At 44.7% G+C, this 22,358-nt stretch overlaps 1 protein-coding gene across 1 annotated transcript in view; it reads left to right on the forward strand.

Annotated features, from left to right (window-relative positions):
- The window catches only part of LOC126484944 (histone-lysine N-methyltransferase 2D-like), a 148,045-nt gene extending 144,295 nt beyond the window's left edge, over positions 1-3,750 (forward strand). Inside the window, exon 8 of the mRNA XM_050108544.1 lies at positions 3,600-3,750. Coding sequence (XP_049964501.1) covers positions 3,600-3,750 — 151 coding nt within the window. The remainder of the gene's footprint in view (positions 1-3,599) is intronic.
- The last annotated feature ends 18,608 nt before the right edge of the window (positions 3,751-22,358 follow it).

Below are 22,358 nucleotides of genomic sequence, written 5' to 3' on the forward strand. Positions count from 1 at the left end.
CGTGGCGTCATGTCTCACACAGACTTTTGGTGATGGAGGACGCCTCCTGTTGTCCACGGACTCGGACGCCCATCCGGACTTAGGCCACCGCATCCTGCACTTATTGCACCGCGGGCACTCGGGGATGTCTCGCATGAAGGCGATGGCTCGACAACATGTCTATTGGCCAGGGGTCGATGGAGACATTGAGCACCTGGTCCGTGGTTGCACAGTGTGTGCGCGTCATCAGGCTAGTCCTACACAATCTTTCGCGCCCTAGCCAACACCCAGCCAACCCTGGGACAGGATCCATCTCGATTTTGCAGGCCCCTTCTTAGGCTCCATGTGGCTCCTCATCATTGATGCCTATTCCAAATACCCATACGTGGTTCGCATGGCGTCCACCACCACTGACGCCACCCTCACCGCCTTGGCGCAGGTGTTGGCCATTGAAGGCATTCCTCAGACGTTGGTCACAGATAACGGGTCCAATTCACGGCGTCCTCGTTCCAGGCCTTCTGCTCCGCTAATGGTATCAAACACATTCGCTCTCCCCCCTTCCATCCTTCATCCAATGGCGCGGCGGAATGCCTGGTCCGCACTTTCAAACAGCAGCTGATGAAATCAGTGGAGCCGTCGGCCACCACCTCGGCCCTCACCTTGTTTCTAAGCACCTACCGCACTACACCAGTCGCCAGTCATAGTCCTGCCGAACTCCTTCACGGGCGACAACCTCGGACCCTCCTCCACCTGCTGATACCATCCCCTTCTGGGCCCCGCTCTCGCCCTTCCCAGCGCTACGCCCCGGGTATGGCCGTGTGGGCCCGCTCCTATGGCAGCACACCTGCATGGACGCCCGCTACGATAACAGCGGCTCATAGGCGGCGAGTGACGACCGTACAGACACACAGAGGGCTCGAGCGTCGCCACCATAACCAACTCCGCCTCGGGCCCCTGCCTTGATTCCTCCCCCACCACATTCCCTGCTTCCTGGTGCGGACACGTCCCTTGAGGTGGAGCCCTTCCCTTCAACCCCCATCTCCTCGCCAGCTCTGCAGGCACCCCTTCCGCCTCGCCGCGGTATAGAGACACCCACTGACCCCCTGCCCTCTGGTGACACCTTGATGGATGCCACAGACAGTCTGCCCTCCCCTCCCTCAGTGGTCCCACTGGACGTCTCACAACCCGTGCCCTCGTTCCACCCGCCTTGGCATCGTCTGGGGCATTTCTGCCCCTATGCACCAATTTCGGGAGGGAGGGATCTAGTACCTTCCGCCGTTGAAGTCGAACACGCGGCAGAACAAATGGACATGGTCAGCTCATAGAGGGTTCCGCATCTACGGCGGCTATTCCGCGCAGCGGCTCTCGTGCAGCGAGGGCGCCACCACTAAGCCACGTGCAGACAGCGACCAATAGCCGCTCCCTCCAGTTTCGTATATAGGGACCCCCTCTGCCCTAGTCCAGCCAGTCTTGTACTTGCTCTGGATTTCGTTTCTATCTCGGCGGTACTGCGTTCTGGTCGTTGCTCGTTGTTGACATTTGCCTGGCTCTGGTTCCGAGTGGATTTACGTTTGGTGTGGTGGTTTCCATAAGCCTCCGTTGTTTATCTCTTCCTTGTTGTGCCGCTCATAGTCGGTCGTGGCCGGTTGTTGTCAGTTGTCGTTGGTCTATCGTCCGACTCGTCCTGTGTTTACCCGGTGGTGCGTGCTCCAACGCCGGGGGCTTCCCCGCCTGGCGGTTCCGATCCGCGGCCCAAGGCGTTCCCGCTGTTGGTTGTGGTTACTACACCAAACGCTCATTTCCATTACTACCATACAATGCTGTGGCCGAAACCTACGTTGTCAGAAATTTCTTCCTCAAATTAAGGCCAATGTTTGGTACTAGGAGACTTCTCTTGGCCAAGAACGCCCTTTTTGCCAGTGCTAATCTGCTTTTTATGTCGTCCTTGCTCCGTCTGTCATGGGTTATTTTGCTGCCTAGGTATCAGAATTCCTTAACCTCATCTACTTCGTAACCATCAATCTTGATGTTAAGTTTCTCGCTGTTCACATTCTGCTACTTTTCACCACTTTTGTCTTTCTTTTATTTACTCTCAATCTATATTCTGTACTCATCAAACTGGTCATTTAATTCAGCAGATCCTGTAATTCTTATTCACTTTCACTGAGGACAGCAATGTCATCAGCGAATCTTATCATTGATATCCTCTCACCTTGAATTTTGATTCCACCCTTGAACCTATCTTTTATTTCCATCATTGCTTCTTCTATGTACGGATTGAACAGTAAGGGTGGGAGGCTACATTCCTATCTTACACACTTTTTAATCTGGGCACTTCATTCTTGGTCTTCCACTCTTTTTATTCCCTCTCGGCTCTTGTACATCTTGACTACCATAGAATTCGGTAAGTCAGCATGGATTACGGAAGTTTTCGTCATAACAATAACCAGTTAAGATCGTGCTGCATTACCTGTACGTTAGGTGTGTTGGTTAACTAATACATGAATTAGGGAACTTGTACTTTTGTCCATAAAAATAAAAATGCACGAAAACTCCCACTTACACGAAAATGCGAAACGGAGAGGTTTTGGTGTTGTGGTCTTCAGTCCAGAGACTGGTTTGATGCAGCTCTCCATGCTGCTCTATCCTTTGCAAGGTTCTTCATCTCCCAGTACCTACTGCAAGCTACATCTTTCTGAATCTGTTTAGTGCATTCATCTCTTGGTCTCCATCTACGATTTTTAACCTCCACGCTGCCCTCCAATACAACATTGGTGATCCCTTGATGCCTCAGAATATGCCCTACCAACCGATCCCTTCTTCTTGTCAAGTTGTGCCACGAACTCCTCTTCTCCCCAATTTTATTCAATACCTCCTCATTAGTTATGTGATCTACCCATCTAATCTTCAGCATTCTTCTGTAGCACCACATTTCGAAAGTTTCTATTCTCTTCTTGTCTAAACTATTTATCGAACATGTTTCACTTCCATACATGGCTACACTCCATACATATACTTTCAGAAACGACTTCCTGACACTTAAATCTATACTCGATGTTAACAAATTTCTCTTCTTCAGAAACGCTTTCCTTGCCATTGTCAGTCTACATTTTATATCCTCTCTACTTCGACCATCATCAGTTATTTTGCTCCCCAAATATCAAAACTCCTTTACTACTTTAAGCGTCTCATTTCCTAATCTAATTTCCGCAGCAGTATCGAAAGCTTAAACATTATTTCGTTTTTGCCATAAACCGTACTTAATTATGTACGAAACAAAACTCCACAAAAACAGTTCGTTCTTTATTCAGATAAGTTATGCATATTATTATTATTATTATTATTATTTCTGTTATTATTATTATTATTGACAGCAACTGCAGTCGTATAAATATGTTGCTCAGCATATCTGTTATACAGCAGATGCTACTAACTTCGCTCTCTCACATTTATCTGAATTTAAAAATTTGTGAACATCGAGAATGTATATGTACGAGCCGCACTGTGCTCTAATGCTATTTTTGCGTATTCCTTGTCACGAAACTTCTCCAGGCGATGACCCGAACCACAGGTTCACTGTAGGAGCCCGCGGTTCTTAAACACGGCCCTGTTGTCGTCAGGTCGGAGCCGGCTGCGGGCGAGGACAAGGACATCTGGATGTACGACCTGGCGGCCAGCGGGGTGAGCAGGCTGCGCGGCGAGCTGAGCGCCGCCTTCGTCAAGGTCGCAGAGGAGAACGCCGCCGGCGCCCCGCCCCAGGAAGCCGCCTGACGCGGCCCCGCTCTCTTTGTACATAGCGACACTTTTCTAAATAAATTTTTTACTCTTTTTGATAAATCTCCGTGTCATTCATTTCGCACCTTCCTCGCCTGAAACGTTCCCGTGCTTTGTCACCTGAGATCAGCCAGGAAACGTTTAGTGGCAATCCCACATCGGTTCTGCTGAACTTTTTTTCACTCCAAGGAGAAGAGCACGTTGTTTGAGTTCCAGCACATTTCTAAAGGCGTGGTTCATTTCAAACCAATTACCGTGAGAACTGGTAGTGGGGCAGAAGCAGAAGCTCATGCTGTGGACTCGGCAGTGTCAGGGACAATGCACCGCAATGACTGACTTATCGCCGGGGAATAAACTGATAGAAGTTTTGCGTTGACAGCACTGTAAAGACATTTGTGCGCATAATTGTGCAGTATTTTTAGAAGTATTGGAAATAATACATCATCGGCATACACTGAAGAGCCAAAGAAACTGGTACACCTGTTACTATCCTGTAGGGCCCCCGCGAACAAGCAGAAGTGCCGCAACATGACGTGGCATGGACTCGACTAATGTCTGAAGTAGCGCTGGAGGGAACTGACACCATGAATCCTGCAGGACTGTCCATAAATCCGTAGAGTACTAGTGGGCGGAGCACGTTGCAAGGCTTTCCAGATATGCTCAATAATGTTCATGTTTGGGGAGTTTGGTGGCCAGCGGAAGTGTTTAAACTCATAAGAGTTTCCCTGCAGCCACTCCGTAGCGATTATAGACGTGTGGGGTGTCGCATTGTCCTGCTGGAATTTCCCTAGTCCATCGGAGTGCACAATGGACATGATTGGATGCGGGTGATCAGACAGGATACTTACGTATGTATCACCTGTCGTGTCTAAACGTATCAGGCGTCCCATATCACTCCAACTGCACATGCCTCACACCATTACAGAGCCTCCACCATCTTGAGCGTCCGCCCCCGGTAACTGAATGGTCAGCGTGACGGCTTGTCAATCCTCTGAGCCCGGGTTCGATTCCCGGCTGGGTCGGGGAATTTTCTCCGCCCACGGACTGGGTGTTGTGCTGTCCACGTCATCACCCTATCATCCTCATCGACTGCAGGTCGCCGAAGTGGCGTCAAATGGAAAGACTGGCACCCGGCGAACAGTCTGCCCGACGGAGGGCCCTAGCCATACGAATAAATAAAAAAATCAGCTTGAGCAGTCCCCTGCTGAGATGCAGTGTCCATGTATTCATGAGGCTGTCTCCATACCCGTACACGTCCATCCACTTAATACAATTTGAAACGGGACTCGTCTAATCAGGCAACATGTTTCCGGTCATCAACTGTCCAATGTCGGTGTTGACGGGCAAGGTGTAAGGCTTTGTTTCATGCAGTCATCAATGGTACATGAGTGAGCCTTCGGCTTCGAAAGCCCACATCGATGATGTTTCGTTGAATGGGTCACAGGCTGACACTTGTTCATGGCCCAGCACTGAAATCTGCCGCGATCAGCTGAAGAGTTGCACTTCTATCACGTTGAACGATTCTCTTTAGTCATCATTGGTCCTGTATTTGCAGCATCTTTTTCCGGCCGCAGCGATGTCGGAGATTTGATGTTTTACCGGATTCCTGATATTCACGGTACACTCGTGAAACGGTCGTATGGGAAAATCCCCACTTCATCAATATCTCGGAGAGGCTGTGTCCCATCGCTCGAGCATCGACTACAACACCACGTTCAAACCCACTTAAATCTTGATAATCTGCCATTGCAGCATCAGTAATAGATCAAACAAATGCGCCAGACACTTTTTGTCTAATATTGGCATTTCTGGCCGCAACGCTGTATTCTGCCTGTTTACATAGCCTTGCATTTGGATATGCATGCCTATACCAGTTTCTTTGGCGCTCCAGTGTATAATTGTGTATATTAATTATTCACAGTAAGTAGATACTCGGGTCGGTGGCTGACGAGAGTAGCTGTTTTGATAAAATTTGATTTCGGTCAGATAGTCACTTGTTCCATGAACGTGAGCTTCAGATACTTTATGCCAATACACTGGTATTGTTGTAGCATTTTTGATTCCTTGTTACGGTCACCCTGTGACTATGATCATATACAGAGGACAGCCACATGTCCTTATTTGCAGTTAATAACACCGTTTCGTTTACATTTATCGAGCTGCACAGAGTGCAGTGTCAACTGCTAGCTACCTTTGACTATGTTAGCTGTGCTGAGAAAGCTGTGAATGTATATGTGGTGTCTGCCCTTTTGGATATGTCTGGAAGGACAGACACCACTTTGATCCTGCAGCCACTATGAATCAAGACATAAAATAATTAAAGACATTAGCTGCCAGTTGGTATTGTTTTACGCTCATGCTCATAAATTAAGGATAATTGCAGAATGTGGTGCCACACAACGTGGCACTACACAAAACTGGCGCTAGTAGCATAGGCACAAAGGGAACACACACGACACTGATCTTTAAGTCCACGGTATTGGCGATAAGTTGAGAAAACCGTCCTGAAACACGTGTGCTACAAAATGCCACTGTTTCCCGCGCATGTACCCCGCCATCAATATGGGATATGATCACCATGCAGACGTACACAGGCCACGCAGCGGGTTGGCATACTCTGGATCAGGTGGTCGAACAGCTGCTGTGGTGTAGCCTCCCATTCTTGCACCAGTGCCTGTCTGAGCTCCTGAAGTGTTGTAGGGGTTTGAAGACGTGCAGCGATACGTCGACCGAGAGCATCCCACACGTGCTCGATGGGGTTGTGTCTGGAGAACAGGCAGGCCACTCCATTCGCCTAATATCTTCTATTTCAAGGTACTCCTCCACGATGGCAGCTCGGTGGGGCCGTGCGTTATCATCCATCAGGAGGAAGGTGAGACCCACTGCACCCCTGAAAAGGCGGACTTACAGGTGCAAAATAACGTCCCGATACACCTGACCTGTTAGAATTCCCCTGTCAAAGACATGCAGGGGTGTAGACGTGCACCAATCATAATCCCACCCCACATCATCAAACCACGACCTCCATAAAGGTCCCCTTCAAGGTCATTAAAGGGTTGGTATCTGGTTCCTGGTTCACGCGAGATGAAAACCTGGCGAGAATCACTGTTCAGAGTATACCTGGACTCGTCCGTGAACATAACCTGGGACCACTGTTCCAATGACCATGTACTGTGTTCTTGACACAAGGCTTTACGGGCTCTCCTGTGACCAGGGGTCAGTGGAATGCACCTTGCAGGACTCAGGGCGAGTAAACCACGTCTTTTCAGTCGTCTGTAGACTGTGTGTCTGGATACAGCTGTTAAGGTGGCTGCAGTAAGGTCCCGAGCAAGGATACCTGCAATACTCTGTGGCCGTCTGTGGGCACTGATGGTGAGATATCGGTCTTCTTGTGGTGTTGTACACTGTGGATATCCCGTTCTGTAGCACCTGGACACGTTTCCTCTTTGCTGGAATCGTTGCCATAATCTTGAGATCACACTTTGTGGCACACAGAGGGCCCGTGCTACGACCTGCCGTGTTTGACCAGCCTCCAGTCGCCCTAGTGTTCTGTCCCTCATAATGTCATCAATATGTGTTCTTTGAGCCATTTTCAATGCAGTCACCATTAGCACGTCTGAAAACGTCTGCACACTTACTCGCTGCACCGTACTCTGACATGCAACAACACGCCTCTGTGTATTTGGACTGCTACCAGCCCCACTGTGGTACGACCGCAGGTCAAATGCACCGCATGATCATACTCCGAGGTGATTTAAACCCGCAAACCGCCCACCAGAGCGTTGTTTCACCGTGTATCAGCATTATCCTTAATTTATGAGCACGAGTGTATATCAATGGGGGAAGTTAAAAATTTGTGCTGGACCGGGATTCAAACCCTGGTCTCCCGATTACCAGGCAGATCCGCTGACCACTATGTTATCCTTTTTTCTTTTTTTTCCAGTGGAGCCTTCCTGACACCAAAGGGAGGGACAGCGGCTAAATGGCAAGGACAAAATGTCCCCCCCCTCCCCCCCAGGAACCAAGGATAGCATAGGGAATAAAAACCAGTAGAGGTACAATGTGTGTCAATGAGACAAGGGTTTTTTTTTTAACGCCACCAAGAGTAGCAGGAAACATACGTCACAAGGAGGAGGGAGCGTCAATTCACACACTCAGTGGGACTATCAGTGAATATTTTCTCAGGGAAGAGCATTCCAATGACCACAGAATAATCGGTACTAAGAGTGGAAAATGTATGGATCAGCTGCTCATTGCGATAACACCCCGAGCTGTGGGATGGGTTAAGAAGAAACTACAAAGAAAATTAGAGAAAGTTTCTTTATTTGAAATTGCAGACAACTGCACAATGCCATTCATTTAGGAACTGCCATAATTGAAGGAAATTTTTCTCAACGTCAGCAAACAACTAATGAACTGCATGTCTAAAAATCCACTTTACGGAGTTTGTCTTTGTTTGTGGGAAGTATCCTGAGTCTGCAAAGAGGAGCAGGTGAGGTCACATCTGATGAGAAGCTGTATGGTTACGAAAGACCAGCATCTGTCGCATCAGGCAGCAGACACCTATCACTGATCTGCACACCAAGCGACGTTCGTCGGTGTCCAGAACACCACAGAAATTTTTCTCTAATTTTCTTTGTAGTGTTCTTCTTAACCACCCCAGAGCTGGGGTGTTACTTCGATGAGCAGGTCATCTACACATTTGCCACTCTTAGTACCGATTATTTTGTTTCTGCAAGGTGAATCCTGTGAAGGCATGGTTTGCTTCCCATTGACTGTAAGGTACCAAGCAGACTGGACATCAGTGCAAGATAAATAGCGCACACCATCCGCCGGACGGTACGCCAATCAATGCTGCCTCTCAACCACATTTGGTGTCCCGTTCTGCTGGAGAAAGCCATAGATCGCCTTCGTGGAATAAGCACATTGACGTAAGCGCATTTGCAATAGCGTTTTATGGAGATAGCTCAGTTCGAGGGAAAGAAAGCAGAAGTAAAAGAAGGATGACTTGAAGTCTGAATGTTGAATAGGGGCTGAGAGAGAGCGTGGAGCAAGGGTCTCCAGAAACAGTCTGATGAGGCTCGTTGGACAACAGCGCCAGAGCACCATCTGAGAGCTGACGAAAAGAGCCATCATTCTGTCAAGGACAGAGCCTAAACTGTACCTGCACCGTGGGAGGGTGAAAGTCTCATACCGAATCTTGAACAGTAAGCCGTGGGAAACATATGAACCCAATGCTGCTAGCATGTATTGGAGCAGTGGGCAGTATGAGAAATGTCTGTCCCACGTGGGGGTACTTGGCGCCAAATGCACATTAACATGTTGCATCTGTTGCAGAAAATTGAGGCTCATAAACGATGATCTAGGAGCTAGCAGTTGAGGGCAATCTTGTGCTGCCGATCTCCCATAAAATCGAGTCCTAAGCATCGGATAGTAGCAGCTACATGCAATGGATCAGTGCTGTCCTCAGGAAGCCCCGCACCTATAGCCATAGTGCTCGATTTGTGGACATTAGGGCAGCTACCAGAAGCTTCATCGCAACTGATAATCCATGCTAAGGATTTCCTGACCTCTGCACTGCTGTAAATAATCAGGATGAGATCATCCATGTAACTAGTGCAGCAAAAGATGTGGCCACCAAGAGATATCCCAGACATGCATTAATGGAGACCACAAAGGATGCAACAGTAGAGATAGCCGGCAGCCTTGATGCATCGAATGATGCATCAAGATGGGAGGAGTGACATCGCCATTGTAGAGTACATGGGCCATCACTCCACTAAGGAGACGCATCACAATATCGACAGTAGTATCAACAGTGCACTCCTTCCATGTAGTTGTGATCAACCTGATCGAAAGCCTGGCTGAAGTTAAGAGTGGCCAAAAGCCCAGGCACATGACGAGCTTGACCAAGAGTTATTATGTCTCGATAGCGACAGAGGGCAGTGCGGATGTTACTGGCACCTCCCAAAGAGGCTTGAGCAGAGGAAACCATATACCAGGTCGACCATTTAAGCTGTGCAGCCAATAGTCAAGTAAAGATCTTCGTATCATGTAGAACAATGCCAAGGGGCAATAACTGCAAATATTTGATGTACTGCAAGGCTTGTGGATGGGAATGAGGAGATAGTCAAGGAAACAGTCAGGGATCTGCACGACAGAGGACATCAGGGGACGAAGTATCTGATAAAACTTAAGTGGGAGGCGGTAAGGGTCAGGTGACTTGTTCACAGAATCCAATTTGAGTGCATCATGGATTTATTTCTCTGTGACAACGGTTAGCAGGTCCATCATTGCATTCCCACGAACAAGGCCAAATGAGAGTCACGAGGTCGCTGCCAGGGTAGGCAGGGTGGTGACATTGTGTGGATAAGCATAGCATTATGTGCATGTAGGGCAGACCCTATACCACATTGGTTATCCAAAAGCCGTCTGTCATGAACCATAAGAACATTAATCAATGTCCCTTGAAAGTGGCATTATTTCGTTACCACATGGTACATAGACAGACACTCATGCATGAACCCTTCGTGTGTGCATGCCCTGACCATAGCTCCTTCAACGTAGTGCCAAGAGAGAGCAATGAACTGTGCCTTTGCATCTCCGTTACCTGGCATCATGTTTGATTCCCACGCTTTGCTCAGAGGACAGGCTATGTCGAGGCACATTGACAGGCTGTCCACACGGTCTCGAAGGGCAGTGAAGTAGATGGAATGTGTTCAGTTTCCATGGTCCCTGGCCTGGTGGCAGAGAATGATGGCACAGATTTAGGGGTGATGGGCCAGACTTCAGCAGGCAGAATTCCACCGACAATATTGCAGGAGGTACAAACACGATCGGGGCGACTGGTATAATGGCTAGTGAAATGGGTAAACCCCAGACGATTGCCATGAAGATGCTCCCAGGAGTCCACAGGGTTGATGCACTGGACAATTGCTGCTAGTGCCGCACATGAAGAGTGATGCCTGGGTAGAGCTGAAGTTGCCTGCCACGATCAATGCTTCCTGCTGACCAGGAAGAGGTGTGACCACCTTGGAGAAGCAAGTGGAACATTCGCAGTGGTGACCCAGACCAGATGGTATATAGACGCTGATGATCCTGACACCATCAAATGTGAGAGTCATACCTTGGGCATCCAGAAGATAGGCAACTGCTTCAGTGAGGATACCATCACATAAGAGGACCGCCACCCCACTACAAGTGGAGGAAGAGTGAGAGACATGTGATGTAAAGCCAGGCAGGGTGTCAAAAGCTGCAACATTCACCCCCTGAAGGAGAGCAAAGTATTTGAAGTTGTGCTGCTGACACAACTTAGTGACTATTTCTTGAAAAATAAGTTCCTAACAGACACAACATGGATTCCGAAAAGATCATAGTACTATCACAGCAATTACGGAATTTCTTCACAAAACGTGTGGTGCCCTTGATCAAGGAATGCAAACAGCTGGCATATTTCTAGACCTCACTAAAGCCTTTGACTCGGTAAACCATGAGTTACTTTTAAGTAAACTTGAGTCATACAATGTAAATGGTGCATCCATGCAATTGCTGGCTACATATTTATTTAACCGCAAGCAGTGTACAAAGCTGACTTACAAAATCAATAATCAGATCATTAATTTCCAGTCCAAATATGAGACAGTCACACAAGGTGTACCCCAAGGCTCAATTTTGGGCCCTTTCCTTTTCCTAGTTTACATAAATGATATAGAGCAACCTTTCAACTCCCAATTGGTAACCTATGCAGACGATACCTCACTGTTATTTCTTGGTCAACAAAATGATGAGTTAACGTTGGTAGCAACTGAGGGCCTACATCAAATAACTACTTATTTCCAAGATCAAGGTTTGAAAGTTAATATCAGTAAATCTCAGTTATTGCCATTTAAACTTACAAACTCACACCAAACCTCTATCAGTAACATAGGTGGAATTGAAGTAGTGGACACAGAAGGCTGCAGATTTCTAGGTATTCACCTAGATGAAAATCTAAGATGGGTAAACCATATCAAATTTTTATGCAATAAAATTAGCAGTTCATTACATCTAATCAGCCAGTTATCAAAAGTAGTCCCACATCAGACATTAAAAACAATTTATTATGGAACCACTTTTGCACAGATTAATTACGGGATAGAGATATGGGGTTGTGCTGCCGACATACATATGAACAGAATATTAACCCTACAGAAAAGAGCAATCAGAATCATCCATGGATAAGGGTATAGAGATTCATGCAGGGAAATCTTTGTTCATCATAAATACCTCACAGTCTACTCACTGTATCTTTACAAATTAATTATATTTTTTGTGACACATCAAAACAAAGCAACAAAGTGCTCTGATATGCGTGCCTATAATACAAGAAATAAAGACTGCTACTACAGACAAAGAACAAAATTAAAAACAACAGACCATAGTCCATGCATTAGTGGTCAAATATGGTACAACAGATTACCGAGCTCTATAAGGTGCCACAAAGGGAACTTATTCAAAGTGAAACTGAAATATTTCTTGATTGACAAGTGTTTATATTCTTTAAGTGAATATTAATATTAAACATAGGAAAAATATATCTAAAAACAAAGATGATGTGACTTACCAAATGAAAGTGCTGGCAGGTCAACAGACACACAAACAAACACAAACATACACACAAAATTCAAGCTTTCGCAACAAACTGTTGCCTCATCAGGAAAGAAGGAAGGAGAGGGAAAGACGAAAGGATGTGGGTTTTAAGGGAGAGGGTAAGGAGTCATTCCAATCCCAGGAGCGGAAAGACTTACCTTAGGGGGAAAAAAGAACGGGTATACACTCGCACACACACACACATATCCATCCACACACACACACATATATATATGGATGTGGGTTTTAAGGGAGAGGGTAAGGAGTCATTCCAATCCCAGGAGCGGAAAGACTTACCTTAGGGGGAAAAAAGAACGGGTATACACTCGCACACACACACACACACATATCCATCCACACATATATATGTGTGGATGGATATATATATATAAAAACAAAGATGATGTGACTTACCAAATGAAAGTGCTGGCAGGTCGACAGACACACAAACAAACACAAACATACACACAAAATTCAAGCTTTCGCAACAAACTGTTGCCTCATCAGGAAAGAAGGAAGGAGAGGAAAAGACGAAAGGATGTGGGTTTTAAGGGAGAGGGTAAGGAGTCATTCCAATCCCAGGAGCGGAAAGACTTACCTTAGGGGGAAAAAAGGACGGGTATACACTCGCACACACACACACATATCCATCCACACATATATATGTGTGGATGGATATATATATATAAAAACAAAGATGATGTGACTTACCAAATGAAAGTGCTGGCAGGTCGACAGACACACAAACATACACACAAAATTCAAGCTTTCGCAACAAACTGTTGCCTCATCAGGAAAGAAGGAAGGAGAGGAAAAGACGAAAGGATGTGGGTTTTAAGGGAGAGGATAAGGAGTCATTCCAATCCCGGGACCGGAAAGACTTACCTTAGGGGGATATATATATATATATATATATATATATATATATATATATATATATATATATATATATATATATATATAAAATCTGAATATTTGTAATAGGTACGATGTAACACCCAATATTGTGCCTTATTAGCTACAATGGTACATTTGTACATGTATATGTAATCACATATATGACTGTACTAAACTTGTAAAAAAATGCTATGACGTTTGCAAAAGACACCATTTGGTGTCTCCATGCAAAAAAATACAATAAATAAAAAAAAAATAAAAAGCAACATCAGTGTCTGCAGTGTACAATATTTCGTGGAGTAATGCCATTTATGGCACACACAATTGGTATTGACTCTGACCATGGGTATGTTATAAGTCTGAAAAGCTGCTATTGGCAGGCAGGTGGGCGATTCAGGCATAGAGGACATACAGGGAGCTCCCACTAGGCCCCTGTGAAAAGGCACAGCACTGTTGAGCCAAGGGAGTTCCATCATCTGGTACACCTCAAGTACATTCATCCTCAGCATCAACATTGTCTGCACAGGGGCCAGACATCTCAACAGGCCTGTTCAATAGAACACTTTCAGATGTGCACCCACAGGTAGTGTTAGACACAGAAAGAGGGGCAACCACGTCAGATGCAGGCATGGGATGGTTGGTGTCTGTAGGTGGATGCTGTCATCATGTGGGGTATGATGCTGTCTCTTTTGTTCTCTCAGCAATCGTTACTATCTAACACGCTGTTCTGTGTTGGATGGTGGACAGCTGTCATTTGTCATGTGGCCAGATGGGAGAAAAGTGGAGGTTGGTACAGATCCAAAATCAACAATCATTGGGTCAGGACAGATGTCTTTTTGCTGCTGTCAGCTATTGTACATTGGTACTTCCGCCATCAACAGTGTAGGAGAGACAGGGAAAATGTCCATTGCATCACTGAGGGGAGTCAATGCTGTTGTTAACTGATGCAAAGTGAGTACAGAAGGGAGCCCCACCGTAAGCACACATAATAATGGTAACACAGTGGGTGCTGCAGAGAGAGCAACATCTCTAATTAGCTTCTGCACCAGTGTGTGTTGGGGTCATTCCGAGTGGGTGTGGCCTTCCTGGCCACAACCTGAACAAGTGTGTAGCCCTGCAGCTGTCAATAGCCAGATAAGAAGGCACATGTTTCCTCAATCCAGTTTTTATCTAATGGACACCACTGAGGACATGGTGGGCTACGAATGTTTTCCACATTTGAGCAACGTGACTGACAATGTTACTGCAAGGTTTAAAGGCAGCTACCACAATATTTGATGGTACCTCAAACACAAGTTCGAAAACCCTCAGTGTTTCGAGGCCAAAATCAGCATGATCAACCATGACAACCCCTTTGTGGCCGTCAGATTATCAGAGCTTGGAATCATGAGCATGGCACCACACCACATTCGTGCACAGCTTTTCATTCACCATCTTGATACACACAGTGTTCGAAAAATAATTTCCAAGAGGATCTTGCAGTGAGAGACACATTTGTCCTGCATAAACTGTTTGACTTCATATGCTTTTGGTTTTGCATGACCCAAAGGAAAATGTAATTTAATCATGGCTTAGTGATAGGAAAACCACCACAGTAGTTGATAAACATGAAGATAAACCACTACGCGAAAGTAAACAAATGCACACTCACTCACGAGCAGCACTACAGGCAAGGCGCAACCGAGATGTGGTCACCTCACCACTGCTGAAGACAGACTGCAATGAAATTTTGTGCCAGACTGGGATTTGAACGTGGGTCCCCTGCTTACTGTGCAGATGTGCTGACCACTGAGCCACCTGGACACAGTGATCAACACAACTGCATGGGCTACCCCAGCATGCCTTCTGACAGACCCAAATTCTCAACTTATTCACACACTACTGATGTTGCCCATTATGCTCATGATCACAGCATTTCACCAGTCCTTGGAAGAGTTTGAGCTTGGTGTGCATCTGCACTTAAAGGATCATTGGTCATCCTCACCTTGTCTGAAAGAAAAGATACCGTTTTGATCCTGCAGCTACTATGAATCAAGACACAAAGGAATTACTGTCATTAGCTGTCACTGGGCATTGATTTATATCAGTGGTACAAGCTGAAAATGCAGGACTGCGTTTCAATCCTGAGTCCCCTACTTACTACGCAGATTTACTGAGCACTATACCACCAAGAAACAGAGGTCAACCCAACTGCACATACTACCCTAGCACGCATAAATAATTAAGGTGAGGATGGCCAAAAAGTCCTCCAGTGAAGATGCACACCAATCTTGAACTCTTATGGAAATCAGTGAAATGTCACAAGCAAAGACAGTAGTGGACAAGGGGCACTACATCAGAACTGTGTGGCTAAGTTGAGAATTTGGGTCTAATGGGAGAAGTGGTAGGGTAACCCATGTAGTTGTGTTGACCATTGTGTCCAGACGGCATAGTGGTCAGTGCATCTGCTTAGTGAGGAGGAGACCAAGGTTCGAATCCCAGTCACACATCTTTAATTTCATCATATCTTGAAAGCTATTGATATCAGCTGAAGTGATTCGACTTCATTCGAAACAGCTTGTCATACTGGGAAACAAAAGTATGAGCTCCTTGGTCACTTGATCAGTTTCAGTGTATACACGACCTCAGTAGGTAGTCTTACAAAAATTCTACTCTCTTTTGTAATCGTTAGGCCCAATATTCATAATTAAAGTGAACTTTGCCAGTCACTTTTAGTGTCTTGAGTGATGTTGATTATATTTCTCAGATAATGGTACAAAAATCATGCAACACAGAATCTGTTAGTGCTTAAATTAATGAAATAAAAATTTTATGAGCAGTAAAGTTGCTACTCACCATATAGCAAAGATTCTGAGTCACAGATAGGCACAACAAAAAGGCTCTCACAATTAAAGCTTTGGCCATTGGTCTTTGTCAACAATAGACACACATACACACATACTCACGCAAACACAACTCACACACATGACTGCAGTCTCAGGCAACTGAAATCACACTGCAAGCAGCAGCACCTGTGCATGATGGGGGTGGTGACTGGGTGGGGGTAAGGAGGAGGCTGGGGACTCCAAACAAACAACCTCCTTCATAGTCACCAGGACCAACTATATCCTCACCCATAATCACTTCTATTTTGAAGGCATGACCCACAAACAAATCCGGGGCATGGCTAGGGGCACCCACATGGCACTATCCTACGTCAACCTATTCATGGGCCATTTAGAGGAATCCTTCCTAAAATCCCAGAATCCTAAACCCCTTACCTGGTTCAGATTCATTGAGGAAATCTTTTCTACCTTGATCAAAGGTGAGGACACCCTATCCACATTCCTCCAGAACCTCAACAACTTCTCCTCCATTTGCTGCACATGGTCCTACTCAACCCAACAAGCTACCTTCCTAGATGTTGACCTCCACCTCAAAGATGGCTACATCAGTACCTCCATCCATATCAAACCTACTAATCAATACCTCCACTTCGACAGCTGCCACCAGTCCCATACCAAGAAGCCCATTCTGTACAGCCTTACCACCTGTGGTCATCCCTTACAAAATATACCGAGGGTCTCACTGAAGCCTTCACTGACCTTTATTATCCTCTCAATCTTGTACAAAAACAAATCTCCTGTGCCTTATCTTTCCAGTCTCCCACCACCTCCCAAAGTCCTACTGACCGGCCACAGAGGAGCATTCCCCTCATAACTCAGTACTGCCCAGTACTGGAGCAACTGAATTACATTCTCGACCAGGGTTTTGATTACCTGTCATCGTGCCCTGAAATGAGAAATGTCCTGCCCACTATCCTTCCCACCCCTCCCACAGTGGTATTCTACCGTCCACTGAACCTCCACAATATACTCGTCCATCCTTACATATCCCCTGCTCCCAAACCCTTACTTCATGGCTCATGTCCCTGTAATAGAACTAGATGCAAAACCTGTCCCATGCATCCTCCCACCACCACCACCTACTCCAGTCTAGTCACTAACATCACCTATCCCATCAAAGGCAGAGCTACCTGTGAAACCAGTCATGTGGTCTACAAGCTCGGCTGCAACCACTGTGCTGCATTCTATGTAGGCATGACAACCAACAAGCTGTCTGTCCACATGAATGGCCACCAACAAACTGTGGCCAAGAATCAAGTGGACCACCGTGTTGCTGAACACATTGCCAAACATATCCTTCATTTCAATGACTGCTTCAAGCCTGTGCCATATGGATTCATCCCTCCAACACCAGCTTTTCTGAATTGCACAGGTGGGAACATTCCCTGCAATACATCCTACGTTCCCATAACCCTCCTGGCCTCAACGTTTGGTAGTCACTGTCCTCACCCATCCAGCCCCTTCCCTGTTCCCATTCCAGCATTACACAGCCATCAGTCCACCACCACGCCCAGTCTTTTTATTTCTCTCCTTTTCTGCTACTTCCTCCCCCCCTTCCCCACCTCTCCCCTGCCCTCTGTCTAACCTGCAGCACTTCACTGTCTGCCACTTCCACCATACTATTCCTCCCCCTCCCCGCCCCAGCCTCTTCCTTACCCCCACCCACTCGTCTCTCCCATCATGCACTGGTGCTGCTGCTCGCAGTGTGGTTTCAGTTGCCTGAGACTGCACTTGTGTGTGTGAGTTGCGTTTGTGTGAATATGTGTGTGTGTGTGTGTGTGTGTGTGTGTGTGTGTGTGTGTGTGTGTGTGTGTATCCGTTGCTGACAAAGGCCAATGGCCAAAAGCTCTAACTGTGAGAGTGACTCAGTATCCTCGCTATAAGGTGAGTAGCAAGTTTCCTTCTCATAGTATTGTTACATTCCATCCAGGATTTTCCATGGTTTGAAGTTTATTAGTACATAGTGCCGAACAATGGCCTCTAACTTCATCACTGCTAAAGAGTCTCAGGAAAACCTCCTGAAAACCTCGGTCAGAATCCAGGGATTGGAATTATTTTTAATTTATTTCTGTGACGGTGTTGTTCATTGTCCCAAACAAGTGCATTGTGACTTATAAACTTCCAAAATTGTGTTAACATGGGTCATCAGCCTTGCTTTGAACAAGGAAACAGAGTCAAAAATTGTAAAATTTGTATCAGTTTCTGTTAGCAGATATTTTTGTTTGATTGCTGGTCTTCATGATTATCACAACCTTTAGATCAGTCTGCATAAAATAAACCTCTTTAACAATTACTATTGAATCTGCATAAAATAAATCTCTTTAACAATTACTATAGAAATATGTAAATTTTTGTTGACAATAAATAAGTAGTCTACTTTCCTTCAACATCTGCAATATAAATGCCAATTTATTGAAATTACTGAATACTGAGAATGTGGTAACTCTTTATGTTTTCAGTAACTGATTTCATCTCTTTGTAATATCGAAAAAACTTCTACTAAATTATTTTCCATAGTAAATGTCATTAAATAATGCTTATTTTAAGCTGAAAGTAAATTCACAATCATAAATATATAAGTACATAACAAAAACATCATGTACTGTGTTGTAAACAAAGTATAGTGTATTCTACCACAGATGAATCTCAGTCTATTACATTACACTTCCAGCTTATGCAGAGAATCTCCACATAAAGAAAATATGGTAGCAGTTCACAGCTATATAGGTGAACAGCCACACCAAATACACAACAGCTAAAGTTTCTACAGAAACAAATGCAGTTTACTAGTTTTAACTACAGCTTGACAAGACTGTCTTTCTGATTACATACCATCTCCAACTTTCAAATGGTTCCATGATCACATGTGAGTCTTATTCTTGCTGGTCAAGTGCACATTCACAAAGTGCTGAAACTTGTCCAAAAGATAATTAAAAAGATAATCCTTGTCATTGCACAGGAACTCATTTGTAAAACTTCCAAGTTTTCTATACTGCCTTAATAACTTTAATGATTACTAAAAACAACTAACTCCCAAATTCACAATCCCGTCTCCAGCCATCCTGATTTAGGTTTTCCGTGATTTCCCTAAATCGTTTCAGGCAAATGCCGGGATGGTTCCTTTGAAAGGGCACGGCCGATTTCCTTCCCAATCCTTCCCTAACCCGAGCTTGCGCTCCGTCTCTAATGACCTCGTTGTCGACGGGACGTTAAACGCTAACCTAACCTAAAACCCAAATTCAGAAGTATGAAACACTTTTGAACACCATCCCAACCCCAGAGAGCCTACAATGGCCTCCTGTATCTACAATGGTTGCTGGACAACATCTAGATTACATGAGCCAGAAATGACTCCTAAGATTATTTAAACATTCAGGCCTTCTAGCAAAACAGCGTCAGGATTGGAATTCAGAGTTTCTCAGTGGTCACTATCATGTCCCAGCAATAGGATTATTCAGGAAAGAGCTGCTGCCTGCCACAACTTCTTGTGATATTGTTAATGCTGCTAGTTAAGTGATATTTTCTAGTCAATGAATGATGCTACAAAGCTCCACATGAGAGTGGACACCAGCAGTTTCATCCAGTTAAGTGACAGTCACTTTGCCTGAGGACAATATCCACCCCACATCACACTGACCAGTACTAAACAGTTGTAAGGGGCTGCCTAACTTACAATCAGTAGGCATTTAGTCTAAGCATTATAGAACTTATTGCTGCAGTAATTAAATTTTTAAGTGCCAAAGTAAAGTTCTTTACAAAGAACACATTTTAGGGAAATGATAGAATAGGAAAAGCGTCATATAAGATATCAATACTTGATCCAAAAAATACATACAAATATAGAGAACAACAATATTTAAAACGAAATACACTTCTCCCTCTTGCTGCAGCCTTTACACAGAATTATATATTTTTCTAATGTTAAAATCTTGGAGGTAGTTATTTCATTGTTTAGTGATTTTCTTATATATAACAGTTTTTGACCAAATCTGTTTATGTTATTATGTACCCCTAGTATAGACTTCTTTGTTTTCCACAGTATGTAAAATCTAAATAATAATTCTCTTTCTGGTATTATACCTCTTTCAATAGAGTAAACTTGTGGGAAAATTATTAACTCCTCAAGTAACAATTGCAATCTGTCATGGAAGGAAAGCAAGTAACAAAATAATGATCACCACTATATAAAAAAATCAGAAATCAATCTTAGACACCCAAGCTGACATGCCACAATAAATAAAACAATAACACTATGCTATAGAAAATACAGGCAGGGAAGTTTTATAGGCTGCAAAAAGGCTAATCAGTGATTCAGATATCAACAGGGGGAGCAATGAAACAAAATCAATTTGGAAGGCTGTGGACAACAGCATAGGAAAATGTAAAACAAAAACTCATAAATTCAAAATCAAAAGTGAGGATGAAGTGACATAAGATGCTCAACAAATTGCCAATATATTCAATGAACTTTATGCGAACATGACACCAAACCAAACTAAAAGTATGTGCAATTCAAACAATTAAAATCTAAATGTGCCAACTTGTGAAAAGACAATGTTTCCACACCGAGCAACAAAATATAAGGTGATAAATTGTATTAATAAACTAAAAACTAAAATATTTAGTAGTATTGAGAGAATTTCAGACAAGGTAATCATAGTTCCACCAGTATAGATTCTCAGTCAACTGACATTAATATTTCTTTCAGGGCTGGGGTGTTTCTATCAGACTTAAAGTTATCCATAATACAGCCACTCCACAAAAAGGATAACATAGCTTACATATATAGTTATTCACCTTTGTCACTGCTGACAGGTTTTTTCTAAAGTAATTGAAATACTAATATATGAAAGGCTAGCAGACTCCATGAATAAAAATAAAATATTGGCTAATACTCAAAATGAGTTTATAAAGAACAGTTCAACAGGAACAGCAGTCTTACAGTTCATGAAAATGGTCCTAAATGCCTTTGACAGGAATGAATTAAGCTGTGGGATATGCTTAGTTTTATCAAAACATTTGACATAATCAGCCATATATTACTGCTAATGATACTAGATTGTTACTCGGTCCAGGGACTAGCCTTCAAATGGTTCCCACTCCTCAATGGCGATTTGGCATAGATGCCTCTGAGTCATTGGTGGGTCACGTCATTCATAAACAGCCCTTTTCATTCCATCCCAGGCATGTTTGATAGGGTTCATGTCTGGAGAACATGCTGGCCACTCTAGTTGAGCAATGTCATTATCCTGAAGGAAGTCATTCACAAGATGTGCATGATGGTGACATGAATTGTCATCTATGAAGATGAATTCCTCGTCAATATTCTGCCAATATGTTTGCACTATCAGTCGGAGGATGGCATTCATGTATCGTGTAGTCATTACCATGACCACCAGTGGCGTATGTCGGCCCCATATAATGCCACCCCAAAATAGCAGGAAACCTCCGCCTTACTACACTCGCAGGACAGTGTGTAAGGTGTTCAACCTGAACAGGTTACCTCCAAACACATCTCTGATGATTGTCTGGTAGAAGGCATATGCGACACTCATTGGTGAAGAGAACGTGATTCCAATCGTGAGCGGTCCATTCATCATGTTGTTGGGCCCATGTGTATCATCCTGCATGGTGCCATGGTTCCAAAGCTGGACCTTGCCCTGGACATCAGAAGTGAAGTTGCGCAACAAGCAGCCTACTGCGCACAGTTTGAGTCATAACATGACATCCTGTGGCTGCACAAAAAGCATTATTCAACATGGTAGCATTGCTATCAGGGTTCCTCCAAGCCATAATCCATAGGTAGTGGTCATCCACTGTAGTAGTAGCCCTTGGGTGGCCCGAGTGAGGCATTTCATCGACAGTTCCTGTCTCTCTGTATCTCCTCCATCTCTAAACAACATCGCTTTGGCTCACTCTGAGACACCTGGACACTTCCCTTGTTTAGAGCCCTTACTGGCGCAAAGTAACAATGCAGATGTGATTGAACCACAGTACTGACTGTCTAGGCATGGTTGAACTACAGATGACACGAGCTGTGTACCTCATTCCTGGTGGAATGACTGGAACTGATCGGCACTGAGCACTGGAGGCACACAATTAATACCCACATCCATGTGTGTAGCTGGAAGCAACACGAAGATGCTAGATGTTCTTTTTTCCTATACCAGTTACAAGTCATCCAGTATTTACAGC

The sequence above is a fragment of the Schistocerca serialis genome, chromosome 6 (assembly GCF_023864345.2).
Source record: "Schistocerca serialis cubense isolate TAMUIC-IGC-003099 chromosome 6, iqSchSeri2.2, whole genome shotgun sequence".
Lineage (NCBI taxonomy): Eukaryota > Metazoa > Arthropoda > Insecta > Orthoptera > Acrididae > Schistocerca > Schistocerca serialis.